This window comes from Bidens hawaiensis, unplaced genomic scaffold, assembly GCF_021521415.1.
Source record: "Bidens hawaiensis isolate Kalapana, Puna unplaced genomic scaffold, B.hawaiensis_p1.1 tig00015979_1, whole genome shotgun sequence".
In the NCBI taxonomy this organism is placed as follows: Eukaryota; Viridiplantae; Streptophyta; class Magnoliopsida; order Asterales; family Asteraceae; genus Bidens; species Bidens hawaiensis.
The window spans coordinates 300,764-313,459 of NW_027492441.1; the positions used below are offsets into that span (position 1 = coordinate 300,764).

The window sequence follows — 12,696 nt, forward strand, 5'->3', positions numbered from 1 at the left end:
TATGTCGTAAATACCAAACGACCTTAGAAAAATCCCAAATTTTTCCTGGATGACCCTTGCCATCCACATAGTCCCCTGTAATTTTTGCAGAACCAAAATCTCTCTTTACATGCCATTTTCAATAAAACCGAGCTAGAAAGCCCTAGAACTCATTTAACCGGGAAGCCTACTTAGACTTCTCCAACTGACCTAAAATTTTGTGTGTGACTTTTACATGTTATATAAAGCTTATCTGCAATTTTCCAGAATTTTTCATGATATTTAACTATTTTTCACCAATTTTGGCCAAAACCGAGCATTAAATTCACCAAATATTCATCCTTTGTCCAAAAATTACCAAAAATTCACAGAACTCATATTTTCATGTGTAGATCATCCCTGTAAAATATCATGACCCAACTCTAAACATCCATAATCTGTCCAAAATTCCATAACCGAACATAAACCAAATATACCTTTCGATCTCCGCCACTACAAGCTACAAACTCGTTTTTCCGCCTTATCTACCACTAAATACAGAACCTACAACCAACATTCCACAATACCAAGCAAGTTACACTCACGATCAAGCCTCTTACACTATAGTTTCGGTTATTGTTTCAAAACTAAAGTTTAAACCGTAAAAATTCGTTTTTGGTTCGTTTAACTCCTTTCTTGGACCAAGACCCCTTGTATAACCCGTATACATCACTTGATCATGCAAGAATCGGTTTTCATCTTTGAAACCCCATTTTCTTGCAAATAAACTCAAGAAACGAAGATGGAAACGTAAATAACTCAACTTTTTACCTTGTTTTTCTTGCTACAAACTCGGGTTTTTAGATCATGGAGTGGAAGAGAAGATGGATAATATGGAAATGCTTGGTAAAAAAAATAAATGGAATGGGGTTTATGGGGGGGGGGTTCCGATCGGAGTTCATGGAGGGGTGGGGTGGGACCCACCTTTTCATTCTTAGCCACATGTTTGGATATTGAGAATCCGGATAATGTTTTGGATAATCTGGTTCAGTTCGTTTTTCGGTTAAATGTTTAATTCGGCTTAAAACGAGGCTAAAACGGTCGTTTTCGGCTTAAAAAAAAGAAATTTATTTAAAACCGATTTAAAAACTTTAAAAAACTTAAACCATGACTTTCATTAACTTAAAACATCATATTATTAATAATTGCGCATCTTTTTCGGCTTGATTGATCGTCTCTTGCTCGGTTTGGTATTAAAGGTTTCGTTTAACGTACCAACGTACCATTAAATCGAAATTCTTTTTCTGTGCCGTACTTTACTTATCCCGAAGCATTAATGCTTAGTAAAATCACTAAATATCATATATCTCGTCTATAATTGAACCCTCGGTTCGTTCGGGTTTCAATAACTATCGATCGATTAATCGCATGTTCAATACGATAAATTGTATATTCACGTACAATCGATACAGTGAACCATGTATTCTCGTATCATTACTATGGTAATTCATGTACCCGACATTAAATATAACGTAACTATTGTCTACCGGTTAGGGTATACCTGGTTTCGTCGGAATCGTTACACATAATTATACAGAATGGGATGAGAATGCTCTTACTTGGTTATGATTTGAGTTATATAAAAAACTTTTGTACAAAAATAAACTTAAAAACGTATCAAATAAGACTAACCCACAATCTGTTGGTTAGTTGTCATATCTCTTTACCACTAGACCAAGCTAGTGGTTACGTAATTGTGTTGAAACATTGATTATACATATATTTTTTTTTTCATAAAAATACATATATCTTTTTTTAATAAAAATTTTGGGCATATGACCATCGACTACCCTGCCAGACCCTTAGGCCGGTCCTGATTTCTGGTACGAACCAAATCGATACCGGCTCAATTGTTTTCGACTCGCAAGTCTAGGGAGCGGGTTTTGTTACCGAGGCTGTTATATTAATTAATGAGTTTAGGATTAGGATTAAATAAAAATGAATTTCGTAATTTAAAACGTAATCCGAGATAGAGCGAATCAATATCCAGCAAATTGAATTCAAAATATGGCGTCTTCCCTCTCTCCTCTCCTGTCTGTCACGTGGACAGACAGAGCATATATATGTATAATTAACCCCGCTCCACATGACCTCAAACACTTGTATTCTATGTGAGAGAAAAGAAAAGAAAAGAAATCCAATCTTAAAAAAATAATACTAGTAATAATCAAATTCTCCGTGTTGTTCAACTCAGCTCCATCTCTCAAGATCTTCCTTCCCCAAATTGAACTCAGATTCTTCGCCGCATACTTAATTTATTCATTCAATGGCTGTAAGTTCTTCCTTCAATCACTCTCTTTCTTTCACCTGCTTTTTATTATTTAATTTAACATTAGAAAAACTCAGATTTAGTTAATAATAGATTGAGGTTTTGCAGGCGTCTGTTGAGTTTAGACAAGAGGACATGACCTCCGGAGAGTTAAAGGAGAAGAACAACACCGACGAACTATCCTTTGTCGATTTTAACGGAGTTAGTTTGAATCTCGATCTTCTTCACAAATCAAATCAGATTCAACTTGCATTCGGTAATTCATTTTATATATTGTTCCTTTTATGCTGCATCTGATTGCTAGGTTTAGTCCGTCTCCACTCCGTATTTGTTCCTGAATTTATCGAATTAGATTCGTGAGAAAAAATGAATATTAGCTGCTACTTCTTTAAAAAAAAAGTTTAATTATATTGTAGATTTGTCCGTGTTAACATATACGAAAGTAGGGTTTGGATCAAATACAAATGACTTTTATCGTGACAACTGTAGATATAACTAGAGTAATTATTATTACACTATATTATTTTTTATAATATAATTACTGTAGACATGTAGTTTAAAACTGTAATTACTTTAGTTATTTGTATGTTTAATATGTTAATTTTATTTGTATCGGATATCACCCCTACAAAAGTAATAAACTAGAAGTATATAATTCTACCATATCTTTAAATCAAACTTTGTGGTTTCTTCAGCTGTACTGTATCCCTAGTTCCAGCTTCACTATTAAGCATTGTCTGAGTGACAAAAGCAAGAAATATGCTGGAGTTCCCTACCTCCCTGCAAAAAGATTGGTGTGATTTAGGCTGTGATAGTTTTAAGTTAATGAATCAACGTTAAATCAAATTTGTAAAATACTGTGTATAAGTTTCAAAAACCAAAAGAGAACCTTTTTGAATGTGAGATTATTTAAATTCATGTGAAACTGAATTGTAACATTAATCCAATTATGCTTTTATGCTAAAAAGTTTCATGCAGGTATCAAAGGTTTTAACAAGTCTATAAACCATATTGTTTTTTTTTTAATTAAAACACTAAACCACTTTTATCAAAAGTTAAACTTGATGGCTTTTGAACTTAAGTACCAATAAGAATATGCTTGAGAAGTAGTAAGTGGAGTTATGCCTGTGTTTATCCTCAACCTTTCTTAGTTGTAGTGGGACCATTAAATGGTACAAGTAACAAGGGTACAGCATATAAAGAATGACCCACTTTAGCAATCAGTGATCACCATCTTGATCGTTACTAGGGAATCCTAAGCAAAATGTGGGTCGGACGCCCCACATAATCCTCGTTTCAATTACCATTTTTATTAGATTGTACTATCTTTATTGTATCGTATGTTTCACTGATGCGTACATTTGTTATAAATAAGGGAACACCTCTTAAATTGTAACTTTGACTCACTTATTCACCTAACCAGCAATTTGACCAATTTGTTTTTAACTATAACCGGTTAACCGTGGGCACGTCTCTATAAAGACTATTCCGATCAAAAGAAGCCACATGGAAACGAAACGTGACCTTTTAATTGAGTTATACTTTGTACAGAGGTGTGTAATCGTTTAACACTGCCAAATGTATATAGTTTTTATAAATTTCATCAATTTAGTTATTTAGATACACTTTGAGGTTGTCTGGTAGCATAAATGCTTTTCTGTTAAAATGACATTGACAGTTTAATAATATATGTGCAGACTCTGCATCTGAGTACCAATTGAAGCCTGAAACGAAATCAATAATACATGGTCAAGATTCTGGTGCTGCTGAGGACTTATTGAATTCCATGAACAACATCACGGACTATGATTGGTAAGCCTTGTAGCTTCTTTCATAAATTTGTAAGGGCATCCCTTTTTTCCAGAGTTGAAATGACTAAATCCAGTGAAAGGTACCACCTTTCATGCATGATATGCAGACCTAGGCTCTCTGGAAATAGCCATTGTTGCTCTGGAAAAACAAATGATTACTTTTGTCATGACCCATATGCTGTCCAGTTCTTTTCAGAAATGGACCACACAAAGTTAGTAACATGTACTGTTATCATGTAAGCTTTGCTCATCAAATAGAAGTTTGTAATATTTGTGTCATTGTGTGTACTCCATTTAGGTCCAAAAAGAGTTCTATGCTCATACGCAGGTGCCAACTAAACATGGGAACTATTATACTTATAGCAGTTTGATCATCACAAATCATTTATTATATTGTTTTTGTTATCTGCATTACTTTAAAGTTTACCTTTATTGAAGGGTTTAGACATTTGACCAAATCAAATAGTTTTTCATAAATTAATGTGCCTAATGTATATTGTTTTACAAATACTAATACAATAACGATATTGAAAAGTGAATAAACAATATGTTTTGAACTCAGGCTCCTTTCCCCACCACGTCACCCGGTACCCTCGTTGGAAATCGAAGAGCAGATAACTCTTACTGATCAGACTCTGATATCTAATGGTCAATCTATTTCTCTAGAGTCTAAAGTAAGCCTCTGATTATATATATATATTTTTTAATGTATGTTAATGTTTCAAACACCACATATTGTTTTAGTAACAATCTTTATGTCATCCATGTAGCTAGGAAACCCCACTACAGATGTTACTTCAACAACCAGTGTATCATCCTCCAATGGTGTTAAACCTGCTAGTACCATCAGGCGACCATCGCCATCAAGAAAGGCTCCATTAATGCGACCAACAAAGCCAGCGGGCCCGATAAAAAGGTCCACAACCCCAACACCCCGACCACCCATACTTGTCAAGTCAGCATCGAGATCATCAACCCCTATTCAACGACCCTCTGTAACTGCATCTGTCAAGTCAGCATCAAGATCTTCAACCCCAATTCAACGACCTTCTGTAACTGCTTCTGCCAATGTCAAGTCAGCATCAAGATCTTCAACCCCAACTCAACGGCCCTCTGTAACTGTTTCTGCCAAGTCAGCATCAAGATCTTCAACCCCGACTCAGCGGCCCCCTGTAACTGTTTTCTGCCAAGTCAGCATCAAGATCTTCAACACCAAATCAACAGGCCTCCGTAACTGCTTCCTCGAAGTCAGCATCAAGATCTTCAACCCCTACTCAACGACCTTCTTCTGCCAAGTCAGCAACAAGGTCTTCAACTCCAACTCAACGACCATCTGCAACTGTAACGGCTTCTCCCAAGTCAGCATCAAGATCTTCAACTCCTACTCAACGGCCCTCTGTAACCACTTCAGCCAAGTCAGCATCAAGATCCTCAACCCCAACTCAACGACCATCTGTAACTGCTCCTGCCAAGTCAGCATCAAGATCTTCAACACCAACACTACGATCATCAAACGCATCCAGTGGTGGTGTGAAATCTGGGATGACGAGAGGACGTGGTTATTCGAATGGGGACGATGATGTAAACCCGGTTTTGATGGGGACCCAAATGGTTGAGAGGGTTGTGAACATGAGAAAGCTGGATCCACCAAGGGAAGAGCGCGAGTCTGATCAGGATAATGCATCTGGGAAGTTGTCGGTGTCCCAAAACAACTCAGGATTTGGAAGGTCATTGTCTAAGAAATCGTTCGATATGGCTTTGAGACATTTGGTATGAGTCTTCTATCTATTTCCTTTTTATCACATGCAAATTTGTCTGTATATTTATGCTTCTACAACATAAGATCGAATTCATATATGAAAATGAACAATGCTTATATACAGGATATTAGGCGAAGCATGCCCGGCAATATGCGTGCATCAATCACAAAAGTTCCTGCTTCATCGGTGTATAGTGTGAGACCAGAGTCAGCTAAAACCCGAACCATAAGTGCTTCAGAGTCTCCTCTTGCAACAAGCAGCAGTGCTAGCTCTGAGGACATTCATACCACCAATCATTAGGCGGCGGGTGTACACCGTAATGCTTCAGTTTATCAAATTTCTTAGCATTTGAGAGATGCAACTGGATTTATCTTTTTTAATAATCCCTTTGCAGTAGGTGGTTTGGATGTCCATGTTCATGCAGCAATGAACTAGTGTTTGTAACATAGTGTTGTCCTATGATTCTTTTGTCTCGGGCTTGGATTCTCAACTGTTTTGTGTGTAAAATTGTTCTTTGTTGTTTGAGCTTCTGCCTCGATCAGAAGTTCAGCTTGTTATTTTGTATTATGTAGATCCGGGTTTTGGATTTATTTTATGTTTGGGTTTAGGGTTTAGAAATATTTATTTTTTTTAGTTTTATGTTTATAGTTTTCCTCCTATTTTTTTAATGGCTATCTTTTCTCCAAAATTATAAGTATTTGTTCTATGCTCTAAAAATAAATGTTAGTAAAATATAATAATCCAAAAGTCAAATGTAAATAAAGTATTATAAAACTGTACTTTGATTCCGATCCTATACTTGTTATTTAATATGATTTAACTACTAGACGTGCACAAAACGGGTTTACCTTGAAAACCCGAATCGGTTCGGAACCGGTTTTTTTACACCGGGTAGAAAATGACACCGGTTCCAGTCAGGAACCGGTTCGGTTCCTGACCCGAACCGATGACCAGAAATGCAAACTTTTAGGAACCGGGTAGGGTTGGAACCGGGACCGGTTATTACTTAAAAACCGGTTCCACCGGTTTTTTTTGAAATTCAAACATTATAGCCGTTAGAAACCGGTTTCAACGGCTATATAGCCGTTTTTGACCATTGGAACCGGTTTTATTACTATATTTAGCTAATTTTCATTCTATAAATATTAATGTATGAGTGTGTACTTGTTAAACCACTTCCAAAACTATAAAACACACTCCAAAACACAATTAAGCTTAAACCGACAACAAATGTCAACTAATGACGACGTTGTTATGGTGATCGAAACAACAAGATGCCCCGATGTTTGGGTTCATTACGATTTGTGTCTAATGACCGACTCACATGAGATGGCACGTTGCAAATATTGCTCGAAGTTTCTTAAAGCAGGGTCCAACTCGACATTACGAAAACATACGAATAAGTATTGTCGAGAGAAAAGAAGTTTGGATGCTAAAAAAGCGGAAGTGGGAGAATCGTCCGGCTCTACAACACAAAAATAAGTATTCCCGAATTAAAACGACGGACTTTGTTTTTTAAGTTTTAGTTGTTATGTTTTATCGTTTATGTTTTAATAATGTTTGTAATAGTTATTGTTTAAATAAATAAAATGTTCGTCGTTATTAAAAAAGTAACAAAAAATTAATCATGAGTAACAAACGTAATTATAATTAAACAAATCAAAACTAAATATTAGTTGAACAAGTTACAAATAATTTTACTAAAACAAATAAAAAACACAAATTACAACTCTTCTTCGTTTTCATTCTCGTCTTCACCCTCGTCTTCGTTATTGGAAGAAACCCCGTCCTCCGCCTCCTCATCATGAATATGACGCTCTATTGGTATTTCGTCTTCAAAGTTCGCCTTGTGTTGTACACGATCCACCGCATCCAAATGGTCCTTTAGGCAAATGCAAACCTCTAGAGACTCGGGAGTTAATTTTGTTCTTCGCATAGATAACATCCTCCCACTAAGAGAAAAAACCGATTCGGAAGCAACCGTTGAGGCTTGTACGGCAAGCAAATCACGAGCCATGGCGGATAGAATGGGAAATTCGTTTTGTTTACCTTTCCACCAAGCCAACAAATCAATATTGCGAATTTCGTCGACCGTTGCGCCCTCAACATAGTTTGCTCCACTATATCGACCAAGTTCGCTAGTTGGTGTGTTTCCTCTTTGCCTCTTAGATGCCGATTCACGAATCCCATTCATCAAGTTTATAAGTGGGTCATTGCACAGCCTACTAGTTGTTGTTTTTTTCACAAAAGACGATCTCGTGCTTGGACCATACATTTGAAAATAATGGTCATAAAGGTCTTGAAGGTTTTTGTTGAACTTTTCCTTCGCTTCCGTCGACAACTTCGGGTCGATCTCGTGCATACCTAAGTTGTCGAATATTTCCTCAATCGTTGTCTCAACCCCATTAATATTCCAATAAGGGTTTAATGCGGCGGCACAAGTAAAGACCGGCGGTAAGTTTTCAAAATATTTTATGAACTTTTCCTTCATCACCGCAACAATATTCTTGAAGAGTTTGTTCTTCTCCGCAAAGCTTTTAAAAACACAAGACATATAGTATAATTCTTGCAAAACCCAACAACTAGTAGGGTAATAGACTCCCGATAATTTTGTTGTTGACTCTTTGAACACGTCAAGATACTCCAACAAATAACCGACTTGGACCCAAACACTTTCCGGAAACATATCGGCCTCGCGTTCTTCAACAAGATTGTTATGAAAAGCTTGTAAAGTTTGGCGTTGGGCAAAAGCACACTTTAGCATATGACAAGTTGAGTTCCAACGGGTTGGAACGTCCCAATTCGGCCCCAAATACTTTCTTTCAACCGACTTGCAATAGTTCTTATATTCAAGATGTCTTCTTTTACCACTTTTGAAGACATCTTGTAACATAAGTCTAAAGAATTTTAATCGTCACTAATGTTTTCATTGTCAAGACCTTTTTGAACAACCAAGTTGATGATATGTGCAACACATCGAACATGAAAAAAATCCCCGAAACAAGGTGGTGAATATTTAATGATAAATTTTTCGGCCGCCTTAGTATTGTTTGAAGCGTTGTCAATCGAAATCGAAAATATTTTATTTCTCAAGTTGTAAGTCGTTATAACTTCATCAAGTAATTCAAACAATTTTTCGGCGGTATGTGGGAACGGGAAGTTTTCAAAAGCGATGGTGCGTTTCATCAATTGCCATGTCACCGGATCAACCCAATGAGCGGTGACACATATGTATGATTCGGGCAACCCGTGTGGTGCCGACCAAACATCGGTAGTTAAACTAACCATGGCTTCTAAAGAATGAAAAGACTCGATTAACTCTTTTTTAGCACACTCCCACAACCTGATACAATGACGTCTTAATGTAGTACGACTTACATGTGTGTATCGCGGTTGTAGAGTTTCTCGAATCAACGACGTCAAATCCGGGTCATCAAAGTGGTTAAACGGCAAACCTCGTTTAATAACGAACATTGCCATTCTATCTTGAACTTGAGTCGTGTTGTAACGAAATAGTGTACCATCTTTACCCAAGTCAATTTGATCGGTCGCGCCAATCCCTTTCAACGCCTTGCAATATGGCTTCTCGATGTGCTTTCTCAAAGTAGAGTTGGAATCGTGCTTTAATAGTGAACCACATAGTTTGCAACGAGCCTTTTGATAACCTTCGTCATCCACAATCAAATCCCAATTCTTCCATATGTCTTCGTTGTGGTTATGGTTGACTACCGTAACAACCCTTGGGTCCTCCGTAGCAGGAACGGGGGCAACAAAAACACTCTTCTTAGCCTTCTTGTTAGTTTTTTTGATGGGTGCCATAATAATATTTAGTTGGATGGTCGGGTAACGGAACGGGTTTGCTAAAGGAGTAGTATTTTAGTTTGTTTTTGAGTTTGGTGGTGAAACAAGTAATGGAAAACAACTTATATATAGTTTTTGGGCTACAAGAACCGGTTCCAACGGCTATATTACCGTTGGAACCGGTTCCAACGGCTATTATTTGTCTCAAAAACCGGTTCCAACGGCACTATTACCGTTGAAACCGGTTACAACGGCTATTTTGTGTCTCAAAAACCGGTTCCACCAGCTATATTACCGTTGGAACCGGTTCCAACGGCTAGTTTGACCTGTGTTTGACTTTTCAAAAAAAACCCGCCGGAACCGGTTTTTTCGGGTAGGAACCGAACTGGTTACAATTAGGAACCGGGTTGGAACCGATGGGGACATACAAATATGAGAACCGGGTACGATTTTCGGGTACAAAAATACCCAAACCGGGTTTTGGGCCAACCGGGTAGGAATTGGAACCGGTTCTGGTTCGGTTCCATCAGTTAGGGTCCGGAACCGGTTTTTTTGTGCACGTCTATTAACTACTACAAACGTTAGGGGTGAGCAAAATAACCGCCATAACCGTTAATCAAACTATAACCGACATAACCTAACCGATTTTAACCAATAACCGACATAACCGATGGGTCGGTTAATTGATTTTTGAAAACCGCAAAATACGAGTCGGTTTTGATTGAAGATAATTGTAAACCCGCCATAACCGAACCACCCCATTTATTTGACTCTGAAATGAGATATATGTACTTGTAGATGAATTATAATAGCTAATGTATATCGGTATATGTATTGTTGAAAAATCCTAAACGGATTTATATGTGTTATTTACAAAATGATAAACGGATTTATAAAGTCAAACGAATTTATAAAAATTAAAAAGAACATACTCTTCACTTTCTCATTCTTTTTCCTTATCTCTAGTACTTTTTATGTCAATTGAAGTTGTTCATGTTAAACTCTGTCTCATATTATTCACTTCTCCATGTTATTCTTTGCCCAATGTTAGAATTCATATATACATTATTAAAACTATTTTTATAAATAGAAATGTATTGAAAACTAAAATAAAAACTATTAAAGTGTGGTTTATAAATCATGTTTCGTTATACATGAGTAAAGTATATAACTTTTAGCCCTAGTTACATTGTTTTGGTCACGGTTAACTGACTCATAAACGATTTGATAACCTTCAAAACCGTCCTAATAGATCGGTTATGGTTATGGTTATGGTTATGGTTATCAATTAACCGATATATCGGTTATGGTTATAGGTTTGATCCAAAACCGCTCCAAACCGACCCATACACATCTCTAACAAACGTTATATTAGATGAAAATTAGGTTATAGCTTTTTACTTTAGTCAACACACACACACATATATATATATATATATATATATATATATATGTTAAATATATTGTAATGCAATTTAAATATATGCAACTCTCCAAGAATGAACGTTTACCCTTTTTGGTTTTTGTGTCACAAATTTTATTGTCTTTTGATATTATTCAATGTGACTTGTGATATCACTCGTTAAATATTACATGGTATTAGTAGATGACAAAACCCAATATACTTGAATTTATCCCTTATAAGTTCAAATCGAAAACCTTTGAAAAATTTGCTAAATTTTATAAAAAGTTAAGTGTCATTTTTGTACCTGTGGTTTGTTCAGTTACGCAACTTTAGTACCGTTTTTGAATTTATTGCAATTGGCCACCTCAAGTTTCAAAAACATGTCATTTTAATACTTTTTTCTAACTCCGTCTATTTTGACCGTTAAATCAGGGATAAAATGGTAATTTCTCTTTATTTTTTTAATATTTTCTTTTCTTTTAATCTAATTCCCCCATTTCTTTTTACCTTCATAACCCTGCTCATCGATGTTGTCTAACTCCGACGGGCTCCGACAGAAGTCGTCCTCTTCTCCGGTTGAATCCATCACTTCATCTATTTCATATTCGTTTATTTAATCTCTTATTTTCAATATCATGTAAACTAATTCGGACACTTAATCGAATCGAACTGGATAAATGGAGTTTGAAGAGACCTATTTGGTGGAAGATGATCTGAACTCGAGGTGTGGCTTTGATTTCAAAAGGTTCAAGCATGAACTGAACGTTTGCGGGCACCGTAGACATAACGGAGCTTAGATCTATTCTCATGGCGTTGCGAATTTAGAGGAAGATCACAATCAAATCGTTCCTAATCAACACTGTAATTGTAAGATTTATGTTAATTTTAGTCTTGTTGCAGAGTTGTTAAACCTACAGTTATTGAAACCCCCCAAGTCCCAAACTGATTTCCCCCCAATATGTAAACAATTGAGTTGTAATGCTGGAACTATTGGTTTAGGATGTGACTGTATGTTCTCTGAGTTAACAAAGGACTTCTGCTAATCCAGTGGTAATTAAGGCTTTGAAGGATCGATGATTTGACTATCTGGGTGATGTTAAGGTTATGAGGTAAAAACAAATGGGGGAATTAGATTGAAAGAAAAGAAAATATTAAAAAAATAAAGGGAAATTACCAGTTTACCCCTGACTTAACGGTCAAAATAAACGAAGTTAGAAAAAAGTATCAAAATGGCATGTTTTTGAAACTTGAGGTAGCCAGTTGCAATAAATTCAAAAACGGTACTAAAGTTGCTTAATTGAACAAACCACAGGTACGAAAATGCCACTTAACTCTTTCATAAATTTATTCTTACACAATTCCAAATAAATATAAAAATTTTCAGTGTGATCTAGGCTTGACAATCGCAATTTCAAAAATCTAGCCAACTCTAAATGGCTACAATTCTTATTTTCATGCTCCCAAACTTCCCAACAAAATGGGAAATTAGAATGCATGATTCGTCAACTAAATGAGATCAGGCTTACCCTCCTCACATATGCTTCGTTACCTTAAGAAAATTTGGTTGAAGTACTCCAAGTAGCAACATATCTAATAGTTTGCACACCAAACTTCTAAATTACCACTCCCCAT

The 12,696-nt window shown here is 36.3% G+C and overlaps 1 protein-coding gene across 1 annotated transcript; it reads left to right on the forward strand.

Annotated features, from left to right (window-relative positions):
* Positions 1–2,123: 2,123 nt before the first annotated feature.
* Positions 2,124–5,855, forward strand: LOC143550280 (uncharacterized). Its single transcript, XM_077040958.1, has 5 exons — positions 2,124–2,290; positions 2,396–2,543; positions 3,985–4,099; positions 4,661–4,772; positions 4,869–5,855. Exons 1-5 carry the CDS (start codon positions 2,285–2,287, stop codon positions 5,676–5,678), a joined length of 1,191 nt encoding a protein of 396 aa, XP_076897073.1. The 5' UTR covers positions 2,124–2,284; the 3' UTR covers positions 5,679–5,855.
* The last annotated feature ends 6,841 nt before the right edge of the window (positions 5,856–12,696 follow it).

Bases quoted from the DNA above. Each gene is read 5' to 3' on its own strand.
- LOC143550280 (XM_077040958.1), top strand. The intron at 2,544-3,984 runs GTAATTCATTTT...ATATATGTGCAG, and splicing joins TCAGATTCAACTTGCATTCG to ACTCTGCATCTGAGTACCAA. The intron at 4,773-4,868 runs GTAAGCCTCTGA...TCATCCATGTAG, and splicing joins CTATTTCTCTAGAGTCTAAA to CTAGGAAACCCCACTACAGA.